We start from the raw sequence: 19525 nt of genomic DNA on the forward strand, positions 1-19525 counted from the left end.
TTGTTACAGGGAGAAAAACTCAGAAACATCCTCTGGGTTTAGAAGCTCCATTATGTCACTTTGTTTCTCTAGGATTGGATTTCTTCATTTGCAGAATGTTGATGTCAGAATAAAGCTATGACTTCCAAGCTGTGGAGCTGTGCAGAGCCCCAGGGCTCTTTGTTACCTAGGGTTGGGGAAAAGGCAGATTCTCAGGATTCTGAGCTTCCTGCCCTGGCTTCAATCATTCAGTAATTTATATACTGGAATCCCATTTGAAGCAATAATTTTTAAAGAGAGAGAGAATTTTAATATTTATTTTTTAGTTATTGGCGGACACAACATCTTTGTTTGTATGTGGTGCTGAGGATCGAACCCGGGCCGCACGCATGCCAGGCAAGCGCGCTACCGCTTGAGCCACATTCCCAGCCCTGAAGCAATAATTTTAAATACATATATTTATCAGTCTTTAGATACTGTGAAACTAGTACATAGTTTTTCAGCTGACAACTATTTAGTAGCCTTTAAAAGACCACATTTTTTAACTGTACAGAGTAGGCTCCGTGTCATACCACCTAAGACTATGCTATTAAGAGGTTTTACTTCAATAAAAAGATAAGATTTATCTCTGTTTCTAAGGAGGTGATTACTTTTTAAAAAATGTTTTATTGGTGCATAGTAATTATACACAATAGTGAGATTCATTGTGACTGATTTGTACATGCATACAACATAATTTGATCAATTTAATTCTCCTGTACCTTCTCTTCCCTTCCTCTCCTCCCTCACCCTGATTTCTTTCCTCTACCCAACTGGTCCCCCTCCTATTTTCATAGGTCACCTTTTTTGTTTCCTCTCTCTCTCTTTCTTGCTTCCACATATAAGAGAAAACCTACAACCCTTGACAAAGTATGGCTTATTTCACTTAACATGATGCTCTCCAAATCCATCTATTTTCCTGAAAATGATTTATTTTTTCTTCTTTATAGCTGACTTAAGATCCTTATTATTATTTTTTTTTTTCATTTTTATTTTTTGGCAGTGACGGGGGCCAGGAGGTGGGGGAGATTACTAGAAACAGAACCTGGGAGCACTTTACCACTGAGCTACATCCTCAGCCCTTTTTTATCTTGAGTCAGGGTCTCACTAAATTGTCTAGAGCCTCGCCAAGTTGCTGAGGCTGTCCTCGAACTTGCAATCCTCCTGCCTCAGCCTCCTGAGCTACTAAGATTACAGGATGCACACTGCCCAGCAACAAGTACTTCTGTCTGTTTTGGCCAACAGTGAAATGTCCAACATCTTGAACACACACGGCACATGGCGTGAGGTGCATGGTTTGTACTCACTGAACTCATGACTGAAGCAGTGTCTTCGCTGCCGAAGCCTGTTAAGGGTTCTGGCTTTCTGGAGCCCAGCAGAGAAACAACACACAAAGAACTACATAAAGAATGGGATAAAATGAGCCAGGCATGGTGGTACATGCCTATAATCCCAGCAACTCAGGAGTTTGAGTCAGGAGGATCATAAGTTTGAGGCCAGCCTCAGCAAGTCAGTGAGATTCTGACTCAAAATGAAAACAATAAATTAAAAAAAGGGCTGGGGGTGCTGGGATGGTGGCTCAACAGTAGAGCACTGGCCCAGCATGAGCGAGGCACTGGGTTCGATCCTCAATACTACATAAAATTAAATAAATAAAATAAAGGTAATGTGTCCAACTACAACTAAAAAAAGGGGAGGGGGCTGAGTATGTAGCTCAGTGGTAGAGCACCCCTGGGTTCAATTCCCAGTACTGGGCAAAAACAACAACAAAAAACCAACCAGCCAAACCAAAACAACATAACACAACACACAAGAGTGAGGTAAAATGGAGGTGCAGAGAGCTCTGGGGAGACAAAAGATCCTGAAGTCTGTGCCAGAGTTCTAGTGAGTAGAAAAAAGGTCCAAAAGAATATGGACAAAGGAACCCTAACTACAAGGAGCAAGCATCTCAATGAGGAGTTAACATGAACCTGGGACATAATTAGAGGTCATGCAAGAAGTTCAACCTGAAATTTCACCACTGAGTTCCAACGGCTCCCATATTCTGAGATTTACTATGAGCCAAGCTAAGTATCTCCTATGCCTGACCTCACTCAAGCTCACAGTCCCTCAAAAACTCACAGTTCCTCAAAAGGCAGGCAATGTCATTAGCTGCACTTTACAGAGGAATAACAGGCTCAGAGATGAGAAGCAGTTTAGCCAAGGAACGTGGCAGAGCTCGGATTATTTATTTACTCAGGGCTTCACACATGCTACATCCCTAGCTCTTTTAATTTTGAGACAGAGTCTGGGTAAATTGCCTAGGCTGGCCTCTAACTTGCAATCCTCCTGCTTTAGCCCTCCAAGTAGCCCCAATTACAGGTGTACACTACTGTCTGGCAAAGCTGGAATTTTAAAGCAATTGTATGGATCCCATAGTCCTGCCCTGCTGCGGCCCTGAAGAACTCAGAAAGAAGAACCTGTCATGGGGGTCTACTCTCCCTGAGGAAGAGCCTGCCCTAGGTATCAATGGCCACGAGTCTCTGCATAGGGGGGCTTGGCAAATAAGAGTCTGCACAGAGGCCCTACCAGAGTGGAAGAGGCATCCTGGATACCTTCAACAGCAACAGCTCTGCAGCAGCAGCCACTGATTACTTATAACCTGCCAGCAGGTGTTACAAGGCGTGTGACACACTGAATCATTTCAATGACTCAAAGGACTAGCATCAGGGCCCATTTTATAGTCAAGAAAACAAAGGCAGGGAGAGGTGAAACATTTGTTCATAAACAAAAGAGCCAAGCCATGCATGGCAGCAAACGCCTGTTTTCCCAGTGGCTCCGGAGGCTGAGACAGGAGGATCACCATTTCAAAGCCAGCCTCAGCAACAACAAGGTGCTAAGCAACTCAGTGAGACCCTGTCTCTAAATAAAAAAAAAATACAAAACAAGGCTGGAGATGTGGCTCAGTGGTTGAGTGCCCCCAGTAACCTCCCTCTGCCCGCCCCCCCAAAGAAAGAGCCAAGACTTGGATCTGGGTGGCTGGCTCCAGGTTCATCCTGAATGGTCTCTTCACTAGCACAAAATAAAAGGCCACTAAAATATGCCTAACTTGTCCGGGTACTATGGCAGGTGGCAACAGTTTCCCCCGGCTTTTCTGTGGTGTATCCATAGTTGCATTCTGTACCCACCCCCACACTCCCCCACAACCACTGTTCTAAGCCTGCCCTGGACATGTTTGTTGCAAGGCTGTCTCCCAAAGGTCTCTGATTTAATGGCAAGCCTTTTTCCCTAAAGATGCTCCCATCAATTAGTGGTGAAATTTAAATCTGCCACTCAGAAAGCACTCTACACATTTACCCAAGCAAATGAGCTGCACGAGGAGGAAGGTCACACTCCAAGTATTCTGTCAAAAGCCATTTTTTCTAGAGGGTTTCCATTTGCAGCTAAGGAGCTGATGTCACCTCTGACCTGCAAACCACACAGACAAGCTGATAGGAAGCAAGCTCCCACAAGTCCTAGCTGCAGAGCCTCATCCTGGCCCTGAAGAGCCACTAAGGTAAAAACTCACTTCCAGACTCACTCCTCCTTCCTTTCCTCACAAACTGCTCTGAGGGCTGACAATTTTTCATTTTGGAGTTTTGGTGAATGTCTGTCTCATTGTGAGGTATCTCTAAGCTACTTATCTTTGTCACAAATGACCAACATTTAAACAAAGAGCAATTCCTTCAATGGCTGCCAAGTAAGAGTCCAAGGTTACCAGATGTGCCCAAACCAGTCTAAGCTCAAGGCCACAAAGAGCTCCCGCAGAGAAAGGAGCCACACCTCCTGGTGTACAGATAGAGCTGGAGCCCTCTGCAGGTGGGAGGATCCCATTGCTTAACAAATGTGTGGGCCTCTTTGGTGTAGCTATCCATTGCCTTGCCAGAACTACAGGTCAGTCCTAAAGATACAAAACCACAAAGCCACAGCTAGGACCACAAAGAACACCCAACTGCTTTAGCTCTTGGCCTCACGAATTATTCCTTCATGGACTGACATGCGTCTAAAGACATAAACCATTAAGTTCAACACATTAAAATTAATCATTCGAGACTGCTTCTCTTCTAGGTATACATCAACGCATATATATATACATGGTCACCAAAATTTATGTACCAGAGTACTCATAGCAGCACTATTCATAACTAAAAACTCAAATATCCCTGTAAGACAGAGGAATAAATAAATTGTGGGGGGCTGGGGATGTGGCTCAAGAGGTAGCACACCCGCCTGGCATGCATTCGGCCCGGGTTCGATCCTCAGCACCACATACAAACAAAGATGTTGTGTCCGCCGAAAACTTAAAAATAAATACTAAAAATTCTTTCTCTCTCTAAATAATAATAATAATAATAATAATAATAATAATAATAATAATAATAATAATAAATTGTGGAATATTCACACAGGATTGTATACAGCAATGAGAATCTAAAATGATATAACCAAGGACGAATTTATGGATTCAACTACAGATGAGTCTCACAATGTTAAGTGAAAGAAGACAGACACAAAAAAATGTACATTTGGTATATTCCACTTTTAAAGGATGAAAGCAGACACAATTTCTCTATACTGTTACAAGCCAAGATACTGATCATCCTTGTTGAGGAAAGAAACCACAAGGGGGCATTAAGGGGTCAGCCATCTTCTTCTCTTATCTAGAACCTGGCCACACAGGTGTGTTCAGGTTGTGCATACACATTGATTGTACTTATGATGGGTGCCCTTTCTAAAATGCACATTATCCTTTTATAAGAAATGTCTGAAACTGCCTACAGAGTTGGGTGTGGCAGCACAGGCCTATAATTCCAGTGACTCAGGAGGCTGAGGCAGGAGAACTGCAAATTAGGTCACCGTGGGTAACTTAGCCAGACCCTGTCTCAAAATAAAATGAGCTGGAAATGTAGCTCAGAGGTAGAGCATCCCTGGGTTGTATGTGTGTGTGTATAAATTTTTAAGCATCTCTAGTGCTATTTATAATTGTAGTAATAAAAATTGATTTTTAAAAATTTTTAAAAATTGTAGATGAATAATACCTTTTTTTAAAATTTAGTTATTTATTTTTATGTGAATCGCTTCTCGGCCTTTTGGCTAAGATCAAGTGTATTTTTATGTGATGCTGGGGATTGAACCTAGTACCTCACACATGCCAGATGAGTGCACTACCATGAGCCCCAACCCCAGCCCCAATAAATACCGATTCAAGGTAATACATAAATCAAGCAATCAATCCTAAACACGTATTGGTCTAGAAATTTCCCATATCTCAGGAAGCAGTTTGTCCAAAGTTCACAATTTGATAATTTTGAAACATATACATGAGAGAAATCATCACTACAATCAAGACAGGGACTACAACCACCCTCAAAGTTTCCTCAGGCCCCTTCCTTTCCAATCAGTTTGTGTAGCCCCAGCTTCCAGACCACCACTGGTCTACTTCTAGACACTACGGATAGTTTTCATTTTATAGAAATGAAATAATTTCTGTCATAGGATTCTGTTGCTCTATAAGAATGACTGAGGCCCGCCACGTTGCTGGTGGCAGTACTTAACTCCTCTGGATTTCTGGGTAGTAGCACTCCACTGGAGGGATGAACCACAATCTGTTCATTCACCTAGACATTGGCTGGTTTCCAGTTTGGGGCTCTTAGAAACAAAACAGTTAGAAACAGCTGTGTATAGTTAGTCTGTGTGAATGTAAGTTTTAATTTCTCTCAGGCAAACACCTAGAAGAGGAGGGCAAGTATATGCTTAACTTTTTTTTGATACCAGGGACTGAACCCATGGGTGCTTAATCACTGAGCCCAGTCCTTTTATTATATATTTTATTTTGAGACAGGGCCTTGCTAAGTTACTTAGGGCCTGTCAAGTAGCCAAGGCTGGCTTTGAACTTGTGATCCTCCTACCTCAGTCTCTCAAGGCACTGGGATTAGAGGTGTGCACCACAGCACCCAGCTGCTTAACTTTTTAATAAACTGCCAAAAAGTTTTCTAAAGTTCCTATTTTTTTTTTTATAGTTCCCTCAGCAGTGTCTGTGAGGATGCTAATTTGCTTCATTTCTTTACTAATACTTGGTCCTGTCAGTCACATTACTCCCCCAATGATTTTTAAAATCCAATAATGCTCCCCGCCTGATTAATTATGCATTTGTGATTATGCCCATCTCCCCCACCCCACACATCATGAGGGCAACATAAGCTCAATGCAGCACCCAGCAGGCACTCTTCAACAAAAACATTCAATAAATACTCATTGAATGAAAGAAATATGCCATCCCCCTACACACAAAAAGATAGTAAGCTCATTATTTTTAGAGTGTTAATGAAATGTTGGGAAGTTTGCCTTCCTACAGCCACCTGCTCCTGTATCTGGGACTTCCACACTCAACTGGGGATGAGAAGTCAAGCGTGACCTGATTATCAAGGGGCAGTGCCCCTGGAAAGTGAATCAAAAAAGTGCCATTGAATTGCAGCCTGTTAAATGCTGACACTAACACTCAAAGGCAGGGTTACCTGACTCAGTTCTAGGTCCTAGCAAAGGGCTTTTGAAAACAAATATGCTTCAGCTTTAATGCTGTGCCCAAGCAGGTACTGCCCTGAGAGGCAGAGTTCTGGTCCTGCCACCAGGTTTTGTGGAAGATTCCTCACAATAGAGTGCGGTGGGTGAAGAGGGTTGGTAATAAATGCCGCCACCTCCTTTCAAGTGAGTCTAACCCTGCCCTTTACTGACATTGGGGTCCTCCTTGCAGTGACCAAAAAAAAAAAAAAAAAAGATATTCCCTTATCCCCTTCCCAAGAGCCAGCTTCCCACCACACCTGGGTTCTTAAAGAAACAGAACAATCTCTTATGAAATGAGATCACATACACCAAGTGCCTAAAACAATGTTAGGTCATAGCAACACTCCACAAATGTTTAAGAATTGGGGTGAGTGCATGTGCTGGCAAACCATCTTTGGCATTATTATCTTCAACAGCTGCCAAACTCCCTTGACTTACATTCCATAGAGACTAATTGAAATTAAAATGCCATAACTAAACTGGCCTACCAGTTAGACATAGAGAATGGTCTGAACACATGATAATTTAAAATATCAAACAAGTGCCTTTTGCCCAAAGAAACCGCTTCTCTGTAGAACAGCGCCCCTTCTGAGACCCCGGGCACTCACTAGAAGGGTAGGTAATGGTTGTCTCTCAGTAAGTAAAGAAACTAAGAAAGGACTAGCTGCACAAGAAATCATTTTTGTCACTGTCGACCAGTCCCAAAGAAAAAAGATAAAAAGTTATTCAAAGTGTCAGGAAGAGGTTTGGTCTCCCACATCATTCAAAGAAACCAAGCCTAGACAATGCGATTTTTAAAAGGCTACAAAGTGAGGCTGAGGAGAAGCTAAGGTGTAAGGTCAAGTGTAACAAGGCCAGGACAATCAGAGCACCAAGTGCTCGGCCTCCAGGATGCTGAGACTTGTGCAGTGGAACAATTGCAGACTCCCTCAGGGGATTTCTGAGCTGCAGGAAACCTTGACTCAAATTTAATTCTATACCTCAGCTTTATGGATTTATTTTGTGGTACTGGAAATTGAACCTAGGGATGCTCTACCACTAAGCCATATCCCCAGCCCTGTTTATTTTGAGACAGGGTCTAGGTTGCCAAGACTGACCTTGAACTCGTGATCCTCCTGCCTCAGTCTCCCTAGTAGCTAGGATTATGTAAAGGTGTGTGCCACTGCACCTGGCTGAGGCCTAGGCTTTAAGACCTTAGTGGGTGGCCACCAGAAGGTGTAAAGTCAGTGAACTTTATCCTGAGCAAGTGTTCTCAGGAGAATGGTGAACAGGCTCTAGAAGTAACCCTTCACCACAAGCCAGTGAAACGGACTGCATAGAACCCAATATTCCTACTTCCTGACACGCATCAGAGAGCTCACATTAGCTTGGCCAATGTTCTGTTACTTAGAAGTCATACTTCTCTAAAAGGACTCAACGATTCTATGGCTTCAACCAATTTTCCCATATAGATGGAAATGGAAAGAAAAGGGAAAAAAGATTTTTTTCTGAGAGAGAAAAATAAAAAGTCTTCTTACTCCCAGCCTTCCCCTACCCTGACACTGCTCTCATGGAGGTCCTGGAGCAGCTGTGGTAGTGACATGCCCTCTTCTAACCTTTCCATGTAACCGGAGCTGAGAGAGTGAAAATCTAATACTCTATATCCTATTAGCACAGCAAGCACAGAGGCTGTCCCCAGACCTGGGCTGGCCTAAAACCATCTGCAGATCAATCTGAAAGCTATTCTACCTAGTGGAGATTGCTCAAACATATTCCTATTTCAGGAAATATGAAACAGGGGCAAATGAATTTGTCACAAAGCTCAAGGAAAAAGACAGGTGCAAGCCAGAACCAATCTATACCCACAATGTTATGAACTAACTTGAGAAGGAAAAAAGTAAAGGGGAAGAGCCTCAACTAGGCCCTGGGTTAAAAATACCAGGAGTGGCAAAAAAAAAAAAAAAAAAAAAAAAAGAGAGAGAAAATTTTCTTCAGTACTGGGGATTGGTGTTAAACCACTGAGCTATATCCCATCCCTATCCCTTTTTATTTTGAGATAGGGTCTCCCTAAGTTGCTGAATTCTCCTGCCTTGGCCTCCCAAGTTGCTGGGACTATGGGTGTGCATTACCATACCCAGCAGGAGCGGCATATTTTAAAATGAGAAAGCCAAGATCTTTTTTCTTGTGCTTTCCTTTTAGCGTGAGTGGGAGGGGCATGGAAGTTGCAGGAATCTGCTACATACCCCCTCTGCAAACAAAGCTTCTTTCCCTACACTCCCAAGACTTCCTTCTGATACTAACTCCTGCTGCCTTCTTTAATCAAAACACAGCACAGGGTTCAGAGTGTGGCTCAGTGATAGAGCATGTGCTTGGGTTTGATACCAATACCTGCCTGCGTCCCTTCCCTCCCAATCTACAACTCAGTTTACCTGGAGATAGAGTTAAGAAGATGCTGTTCAAGGTATATAATATTAAGTTAAAACAAACAGCTGGGCATATGCCTGTAATCCCGGAGACCAGGGAGGCTGAGGCAGGAAGATCTCAAGTTTAAGGCCAGCATGGGCAACTTAGTGAGACCCTGCCTAAAAACAGATAAACAAACAACAAACTACACAATGGTATGGACATGATCTCATCCTTTCAAACCTTCTGGAGGACTAGTAATGGCTGAAAGCATAATCCAATTATTAATGGAGATCACATCTGGAGACTGGAATTCTAAGCCATGCTCACTTTCTGTTATACATACCTATAATGGTTAATTTGCTTTATAATGAGTATATTAGTCTTGTAATTAGAAACTAATGTTTGTCAAATGTATGAATTGTCAAGATCATTGTACTGTCATGTGAACTAATAAAAAAATGTAAAAACCTGTACAATCAGAATAAGAAATTATACCCCATTTGATTCAAATGTATGAATTGTCAAGATCATTGTTCTGTCATGTGTAACTAATAAAAAAAATTAAAAACCTGTACAATCAGAAACTAATGTTTATAAAGTGATGGTATGGCTCAAGTCATCCTAATTTGTAAATGGTTAAGCCACCTTCCTCTCCACTGTGAGACTTCTTTCTCCAGTTTCCTATACTTCCACTGGCTGTGCTGAGAGGTGGATGGCAACATCTGAGGCCCTGAGGTTTCAGTGTTCTTCCCACTGCTAACGGTAGGAGTGTAATCTCCTACTCCTGCCCTCAAAAAGGCTGATGCAATGCTATATTTGCCAGGACAAGCGTTCAAGTGCCAAGGTGTAGGAGACAGACACAAAAACAGGGACATGATAACTTCTGACTCTGGACTGCTTGGACAAGGCCTGATAAACAAGGTTCACTGGGAATGTCATCTCCAATTGGGCAGACGTGCCTGCCTGAACTCTCAATGTGAAACTGTGCAGTCAGATGGCAATTCTACCAGCAGTGAGAGGGGAAAGATGAACAAGAGGTCTGCTTTCCCTAAGAAAAGTCAAGTATAAGTCAGCTATAAGTCAGTTAGCACTGAGGAAAGCACCAGCACACAATTCATTAAATCGTCAAACACCATCTACAGAGTCCCCTGTGCCCAAATCACACAGGCATCCTGTCCGGAGAGGAAGACAGTAGCCCTGTGTCCACTGTACCTTGGGGGTCAACTGGGGCACATTCTGAGGTAGCCATGGGTGGTGTTAGAGGGGTCTGAGGATGATAGACAGATTCAGACAACACACTACAATAAAGGAAGATCATACTCTACAAGACAACTTGTCTAGACTCTTCAGAAAAGGTCTTCATAATTTAAAAAAAGATTTTTTTTTTAAGTTTTAGATGGACACAACACCTTTATTATTTATTTATTTATTTATTTATTTATTTTGTGGTGCTGAGGATCGAACCCAGTGCCTCACACATGCAAGGCAAGTCCTCTGCCACTGAGCCACAATCATTCATATATATATATATATTTAAGGCAGAGAGGACTATTCTAGACTGAAAGGACACAAGATACATTATGAATATTGATTAGATCCTGAAATGAACAACTTGGCCATGCCAGACAGATTTAAGTCAAATGAGCAAATTTAAGCATGGATTACATATATGCAATGAACTACTAAATCAAGGCGTATTCACACATACACACAAACACATATATATGTGAGTACACACTTTTTTTTTGGGGGGGGGGGAGTGCTATGGATAGAACCAGGGCATTGTGTATACTAGGCAAGTTCTTGACCACTCAGCCACACCCCAAGTCCAGGGATAACAATCTTAAAAGTGTTAATGTTAGGGCTGGGGTTATGGCTCAGCTTGCCTAGCATGCATGATACACTGGGTTTGATTCTTATAAGAGTCTACCAACAAACTTAAAAAAATTTTTTTTAAGTGATAATGTTAGAGAGGAGGGTCTTTTAAGCTTAGGGACACATGCTGAGGATTTTGATAGTGAGGTGACACGGCATCTGCATTTTGCTTTAAGGTTTTTTATTTTAATTGTAGTTGGACACAATACATTTTATTTTCACGTGGTGCTGAGGATTGAACCCAGGGCCTTGCACATGCTAGATGAGCGCTCTACTGCTGAGCCACAACTCCAGCCCTTAAAGGTTTAACAACAATAAAAATTAGAGGGAGAAAAGGACAGACGTGGAGAAATGTTAACCACCTGAATACCAGATGATCCTTGTACAACTCTTAACAACTTTTTAGTAGGAGCTACCTTGAATTGAAAAGTTTGGGGAAAAAGAAAACAGTCATGAGTGTTCACACTTAAAGGTAATGTCAGATGTTCAAATGAAGGGAAGGGAGACCAAGAATACAGCTGGTGAAGCTAACAGTGATAACCAGCTCTCTAAGAGCACTTCTGTGGACCAAGTACCATGACATGTGTCCTGTGTATGGGTCTCTCCAAGCCCTCATGGCCCGCTAAGATGCAAGGCCTGTTGTCACCTTATTCCACAGATGAACAGATGACAGAGCAAAGATTCTAACCCAGCTGGACTGTAAATCGGACACTGTTACTACTTCAAAAGGCCTCTTAGCTATTCTGCTTCTTAATTTTAAGCACATCAGGAGAAAATGCTAGATGGTTAAACAATCTGTGCAATTGTCATTCTTGTTGGGGCAGTAATGGCAATGGAACCCAAGGCCTCCTGCGTGCTAGGCAAGCACTCTACCACTTAGTTACACCCCAGTCCTTGTGCTGTGGTCACTTATGCAACCTTACCCAGCAATGCACAAGGCAGTCAGGTTTTCCATATTTTCAAAGAAGCTGTAGGAGATGAACATATTTAATTTTTGTTTGCCAATTACAGTAAATAATTTTGTTCAAAAAAGTCATGTTTGGGCTGTGGCTGTGGCTCAGTGGCACTGGGTTCACTGTGAGGCACTGGGTTTGATCCTCAGCACCACATAAAAAATGAATAAACAAAGATATTGTACCATCTATAACTAAAAAATATTTTTTTAAAAAAATCATGCTTGCCTGGGAGCAGTGGTACACACATGTACTTCTAGTTACTTGGGAGGCTAAGGCAGGAGGATGGCAAGTTCAAGGACAGCCTGGGCAACTGCAAGACCCTGTCTCAACATAAAAAAAATAAGAAGGACTGGCAGAGTACCTCTGGGTTCAAGTGGAGGAGAATATGTTTTCACAAAGTATTTAACATCTGAGGAATATGACCACAAAACAATGTCTCATGTAAAATGCAGGCATAATAGTTATGGAGTGGGCTGGAGGGGTCAGGAGCATATGCACCTGGCAGACAATCAGGGAACATGAAGCAGTTTTCCAGAAGAGAATGGACTGAGGGAGTAATGATAGGACAGCAGAAATAAAGTAGAGGGGGAAAAGTCAAGAGATGAAAAGTAAATGTGACATACTTGGGGCTTGATCAGATGAATCTGAGATGACCTTGATGCTCCTAGCATTCTGGGGCAGTGAAACAATCCAGCTGGGCTTTTTTTTTGTACCGGGGATTGAACCAAGGGTCACTTAACCACTAAGCCACATCCCCAGTCCTTTTTTATTTTGAGACACTATGTTGCTTAGAGCCTCAATAAGTTGCTGAGGCTGGCCTTAAACTTACAATCCCCCTGCCTTAGCCTCCTAAGTTGCTGTACCACCACACCCAGCCTAGTTGGGCTTTTTTTTTTTTTTTTTTTTTTTTATATTTATTTATTTTTCGGTGGACACAACATCTTTGTTTGTATGTGGTGCTGAGGATCGAACCCGGGCCGCATGCATGCCAGGCGAGCGCGCTACCACTTGAGCCACATCCCCAGCCCCCTAGTTGGGCTTTAAGAGGAATAGCTTGGTGGGTGGCTGGAGGAGGGGGAGGGCAGGGTGAACAGGTCTTTAGAGCTAAAAGGATTCACAACTAGAATAGCAGGGAGAGGTGTCACCTCATCAGAGGATGCACAGATCTAATCATGCTGAGTTGAAAGTTGGAGAAGCAGGACAGGCAAGGCAGGTCAACCCACCAGTACACTCAGCTAGAGGGCAAGTGGGGAGCACAGCACCCTATGCCACTGCCACAAGCTACTTAAGGAGGCTCAGAGGCTCCCAGTGAGAAGTATGAGCTCTTGACAGAATACTACTAATCAATGCAGGAATTTAGAAAACTCTAGCGATCACTGTACCAGGCAAGTCATGGCTGGATGCTCAAAATAGTGGGTCAGGGCTGGGGGTATAGCTTAGTAGCAGAGTGCTTGCCTAGCATGTGGGAGGCCCTGGGATCCATTCCCAGCACCTCCTGTCCCCTCAAAAAAGAGCAAATCAAACTAGTGGGTGAAAGTATTAGGAGAGACCTACTACTTATACAGTCTCTAAGCAGCTCCCTACTAATTACTCTTTGGGTCAAAGGGGAAATGAGCAGCTATCCAGTATAGCAGCCTGGCAGACACCACCTTCCTCAACTGATCAAAGTGAACAGCTTCAGGGATAGGAAAAACAACATCACATACCTCTTGATGTGATGCACTGAGAAGGACCCAGCACTGCTACCTGCTGTTCCTGCCCAAAGCACAAAACCAAATATAATCATGAGAAAACACCCAAAGGAAAGAAAACAAAAGCCAAGTTGAAGGACATATACCAAAAAAATTGACCAGAATTCTTTAAAATGAACAAACTGCTCCAGATCAGAGACTAAAGAGATTTAAAAACTACATGTAACATGAGGGTCAGGATTAGGTCTTGAAGCAAAATAATTTTTGTATGCTGCTATGAAAGACATTACTAATGAAATGAAAATATCTAAAGATCACAAACAAGATTAGTACTGAATTAACTTCCTAATTTTGATAATTGCTTGGTAATTGTATAAGAGAATATTTTCAGGAATGATCACTCAAGTATTTAGAAAACAAGGTGCATCATATCTGTGACTTTCAAACATTTTATAGAGAGAACCATAAAAAAAAAAAAAAAAAGATACACAGAAAGGATGACATAGCAAATGTGATCAAATTAACATTTAGTCAAGTTGGGAGTTATAACTTACAATCTGTACAGTTATCAAGTATTTCAAAATAAAAAAGTTAAGGGGAAAAAGGTGTCTCACCTCCCGCCATGAAAATGACCCAATCTCTGAAGTGCAGCTCAACAGGAGTGCCTTCAACCACTCAAATTTGCTTTCTGAAGATTTTCTCCTTGTCTGAGTGGAAGGTGCCAGGAAAAAACTGATATGAAACCAGCGACAAGGGATGGACACTGAGAAGGTTTTGGGTACAGAATGGACTAAGCAAGGCCACAGATCTGCTTGTTAACCTAGCATGCTTACCAACCCTAGGTGCCTGTCACATAGAAAATCCAGGAAACAACCACAAAGTCTTTGGTGAACTTCAACTTGAAAACTATCTTCCCTGATTTAGCACTTCCTAAGCATATATTAACACTGTCACTTCAGCTTCACAGGTTGCTGCTAAAGAGATTGGCAGAGGCTGGTGGGCTATCTATACCACATGGTACTTTATATCATTACAGAAAACACTGGCATTAGAAAGAACATTGAAAGAAAAGTACTTACCCGTTTCAAATTAATATAAACTTGTATTTTTTGAGTTTAAACTTTTGAACCTAGGATTACTTAACCACTGAGCCACATCCCAGCCCTTTTCATCTTTTAAGACAGGGCCTTACAAGTTGCTGAGGCTGGCTTTGAACTTGCAATCCTCCTGCCTCAGCCTCCTAAGTCACTGGTATTATAAGCATGTGCCACCACTAAAGCTCAAATATTGATGCTCAGGAACCCACACCAGCAAAAGGAGCCAGCAGAAAATCAGGGAACAAGTGGTGTGAAAAATCGAGGTCAAAGAGACATGGGCGCTCTAAACAAATTGTTTTAACACAAGTAAAATCGAATCATTTCAAGGACATTGAAGAAAATTTTAAGACAGTCTGCATTTGTGATAACTCCAAGTTGTCAATGTGGCTGAAATTCAGCAGCATGAGCACAAGTTATCCAAGCATTCTGTTTTCTTCTATTGATACACGATTTTCAGATACTTATTCAACAATGCCAAAGGTTGTAATATTTACAATGATGCATGAACCAAATGTATGATGTGTCCAGTATAACACGGAGAATATGATGATAAATATGACCCTTTCCTTGCCCTGAAGGAGCTTTCAGATCTACAGGGGACACAGGCAGGCAAGTGACAGCAGTGCTATATACTCTGGCTGGGTGCAAAGTTGGCCAGAGGAGAGACCTACCCCATCACATTGCAGTCCTGAAGACAAAACAGCTGCCAAACACTGAGCACACAACAGCTTCGCAGCTGCATGAAAACGGAAGACCCACAGTCTGACAGCTGTCAGAATGCTGGGCTCTTTCTCCTGAAGCATTTCACACAAAATTTTATCACAGCTTCTAGAAACTCCAGAAGGCCCAGCTCTCAGAAAATTTCCTATAGACAGTGAAAGGTCTTGTATGCTGCAAGGTCAGACTCACCTGTAGCTTCAATGTACTCAATGCACCTTTCAATAAAAATGGGGATCGGCTTCTCTGGAGTTACGACAGTTGTTAAGGGCACCCCAAAATAGTTACTCTCCCAGGTTGCCTTTGTGATGGACGGTCGAGGTTTGGGCTTTGGTTTCTGTCAAAGAAAAAGGAAGCACAAAAATAAAGTGAGTATTGTCATATATCAGTAAGGCTTCTAGAGAGGAATGCACAGTGGGGTAGAAACTGATGGAAAGATTGCAAGTAAGATAAAAAGACCCACTTGCTCACCTCACTAATACCAGACAAGGTGCCAGAAAGTTGCCATATAATCACACCTTGAGTGTTGAGACCACTTTATTAGAACAAAGATGTTTATAAGAAGCAGGCCAAGTTTATTTAATAAAATAACAAAAGATGACTATCCACATCCTTTATCAGGGATGCACTGGAGTAAACAGGAAGTTTTCCAAATAGTCCACATGGATAAAGTTGTTATGTACTCAGAGATGGCTAAAACCTTCAAAAGATAAAAGCTAGATCAGAGAACTAATAATTTCTTCTTTTCAGAAAAGGATAGCGTACACTCTGCTAGGGCTTACACCCCCAAATAAGAATTCTTTGAGAATTACACCCCAAAATAATATTCTTTGAGAATATCCTGGTCAAATATCCTATCCTTTGAGTACCAAGTACCAAAAAAAAAGAAGACAAAAGGACAAAATGCATACTAATACTTTAGATTAGGGTGAATTCCCAGTGGTTTCCACATAAGAAAATGGTAAAGCCAGCTAATAGAATTACTTTACTTTGTCGTGTTTTTTTTTGTCTGTTCTTTCCCAAAGTCATCTTCCTTATGAAGTAGTAACAGTAGCAGCAGCAACACCAACTATTTGAGAACTTACTATGTACCACCCAAGTTCCAAATTTTATTTTTAAACTTCACAAGATTCTGTTTTACAAAGGAAATGTTTCAGGTGTCTAAATAACATAAAGAGTAAGTGGCAGTGCTTGGGACTCAAACCCAGAAAGATTTGTTCAAGTTAATACTGAAATATTCTGCTCCAAAAATTATTCAACCCTTTCATTTTAAAGCTCACATGAGGATGGGACCCTGCTATACACAAATGGTAACTTTCCTAAAGCCATAGAAATGTACTTGACCTATTGTTAAAATATCTACTAAAAAGGGGAGAGTAACCAAATAGGATCAAGATAAACACATCCAGGTGTGTCTTCAGCAATTTGGTTTCATTTCCAAGTTTATGAGATCAATACAGAAGGGCAGATTTACTTAGAAATGTACACAGGCTATAAACCTAGTTGGGGATTTTACATAAAACCCCCTGGAGGAGACAACTAACTGCCAGGTCATCAGCTGACCTTTCCTTTTCCTTCTCCTGCCCATTCTCATTCCTTTTAGTACCCTTTATAAGGGAACAAGTCACTTCCTGTTTAGTCTGAGATTCTTCCCCATCACCACTGGCCCCTGCCAAGTACTGGGCATTAAACCCAGAGGTGCTTTACCACTGAGTATAAGGTGGATATTTTTTTAAATTTAATTTTAAAAATTATTTTTCCCCAGTGTTGGGCATCAAACCCAGGGACTCATGTATGCTAGGGAAGTACTCTCCACTAAGCCACATTCCTAACCCAAGTTTTAAAAAATTTGAGACAGGCAATTTGTAATCCTTCTGCCTCGGTTTCCTGAGTATCTTGGATTACAGGCGTGCATTACCATGCCCAACTTAGTCTGAGATTCTTTGAGAATATCCTGTGCAAACGAGTAGCAAAGAGGAGAACACACCAGGCGTGATGGTGCACACTACAATCCCAGTGACTCAGCGGCCACGGCAGGAGGATTGCAAGTTCAAGCCAGTCTCAGCAACTTAGTGAGACCCTGACTCAAAATAAAAAAGAAAATGGGCTGGGGACATAGCTCAGTGGTAAAAATGTCCCTGGATTCAATCCCCAGTACAAAAAAAAAAAAAAAAAAAAAAGCCCATTTCTGGCCTGCTGGTTGGTAATAGTTCAGAGAATAAACTAAAGGCAAAGAGAAGCCCATCTTCCCACGCTCTGCTGAGTGGTTCAACATAGAGGACACTGGAGTCCTGGAGAACTACACTAGCCACAAGGTCTGGCCCTTCCCATTATGATATGTGCACTGCTGGCCAAAAATTGTGATGTGGTGCCTAAATCAAACAGGCTCTGATTTTTACCGAAGAATTAAGCAAAAGAAAGTTAGTGATATGTGATCTATCTTTACAGAAGATAATTTATCCAATCTAGACTGTCTAGCATATTCTACTTGTATAAAGCACAACATAAAGAATTTAAGCTTTGGGGGCTGGGGTTGTGGCTCAAAAGCCCTGGGTTTGATCCTCAGCACCATAAATGAATGAATGAATGAATGAATGGATTTTAAAAAAAGAATTTAAGCTTTGATTCGGGTTTGGTGGTGCACACCAATAATCCCAGCCACTTGGGAGGCTGAGGCTGGAAGATCACAAGTTCAAGGCCAGCCTCAGCAACTCAGCAACTTACAAAAAGGTATTCCAAACAAACAAACAAACAAACAAACAAAACAAACAAGCAAGCAAGCAGATAGAAAGACAGATATGAAAATGAAAAACTTAAGCTTTGAAGTCTAACAGACCTGAGTAAGAATTCTGACAAGTTCTATGAACTGGGTCAAATAATGTGCCATATCCACCTTTGTGAAGTGAGGCTTGGTCACAGGGCAGTCATGAGGGTTAAATGATATGAGGTATGGAAGTGGCTCAGCACCTTGTACACAGTGATCATCCAATAAACAAGAGTTCTTATAAAGAACTGAGTCCTTCTGTTGTTACACATTATTGCAACCAGATGCATCAAGTAATCCTCTCACTGAAAAACGTCCTCTAACATTTAAAAGGTTAGCTCTAGAGCACGAATAACCAAAGGCAACCATCTGTGTTTAAAGAGTGTTCTTCCATTAATCCTGCCAAATTTCCCTGTCAAAACTAAACCAAACAGCATTGTTCTTCGGTAAAACTGACTTCCAAGTAAACTGATATAAAGGGGGGGGGGGGCGCGGGAAATGGAACTAAAGGGAATCTGTGAGGAAGAGCCTCCTAATCAGAAAGCCTCCTAGACAGTTCTAGTAGCCAGCCAAGTTTTCTCATATTTTTTTCACCTTCTCAGGACCAAACAAGATGATGCAGGTATGTTGTATTAATGAGAGTTGGCTAAAAAATTCAGTTCCATGTCAATTAAATACTTTTATGCAGCAGACCTAAAGTTCTTTTACATGCATTTCTTCACTCAGGTTCACAACTGATCTGTGGGTGTGGATGTTAAGAACCCCACTGAATTTTCCTAGGAAATCCAGTAACTTTTCCATCAAGTCAGTATGACTGTAAAAGCCATGCTTTCAGTCACTGCAGGGTACAGCCTTCTGGTGGAAGTTCTTGGGATAACTGAACACTTGAGTATCTGGAGAACTTCTCATGGCAATAATATCCTCTCACATATGAACTTCTCATGGCAATAATATCCTCCATACCAAAGTCCTATAAGCTAGAAAAGGAAAGAATGGAGAGGCACTATGACAAATATGTCCAAATGGCTTCCAAAGAGTTTTGTTGAGAGAGATAAGAGAGATAGAAGGCTAAATTAGATAGCTGCTCTGATCTCTTTCACCTCAAAAAGTCCAACAGCTAGTTCAATCCTCCATTCGTGCATGTGGAAATGGAGACCAAGCTCTGAAACAGCATCAACCTCCTTCTGCTAAAGGACATGGATTTTTTCCACCCCTGACCTTTTAAGAAAGAGTTAAACAAACTATGGTTTATCAAATGTGAAATACATCCTTAAGATAACTGCAGACTCTTTAGGGAGTCCCAAAATTAAGTAATGAGTTCTTGTCAATTCTAAACCTGCCTAGTAAGGAAATCAGGAGTTTGTGGTGTGCCGAGCCAAACTGCAGATACAGCAACTGACACTTCAGGCATCTGAAGGATTACTGGGCACACTTCAGCTGGAA

General features: G+C 41.7%; 1 protein-coding gene across 2 annotated transcripts in view; it reads right to left on the bottom strand.

Annotated features, from left to right (window-relative positions):
• The window catches only part of Arhgap35 (Rho GTPase activating protein 35), a 121623-nt gene that overhangs the window by 42289 nt on the left and 59809 nt on the right, over positions 1 to 19525 (bottom strand). For both annotated transcript variants that reach the window (XM_046455442.2, XM_058582940.1), the window contains exon 3: positions 15511 to 15655. In XM_046455442.2, coding sequence (XP_046311398.1) covers positions 15511 to 15655 — 145 coding nt within the window. The remainder of the gene's footprint in view (positions 1 to 15510; positions 15656 to 19525) is intronic.

The sequence above is a fragment of the Marmota monax genome, unplaced genomic scaffold (genome assembly GCF_021218885.2).
Source record: "Marmota monax isolate L192 unplaced genomic scaffold, Marmota_monax_Labrador192_F-V1.1 WCK01_AAM20220418_F8-fsc00149, whole genome shotgun sequence".
Lineage (NCBI taxonomy): Eukaryota > Metazoa > Chordata > Mammalia > Rodentia > Sciuridae > Marmota > Marmota monax.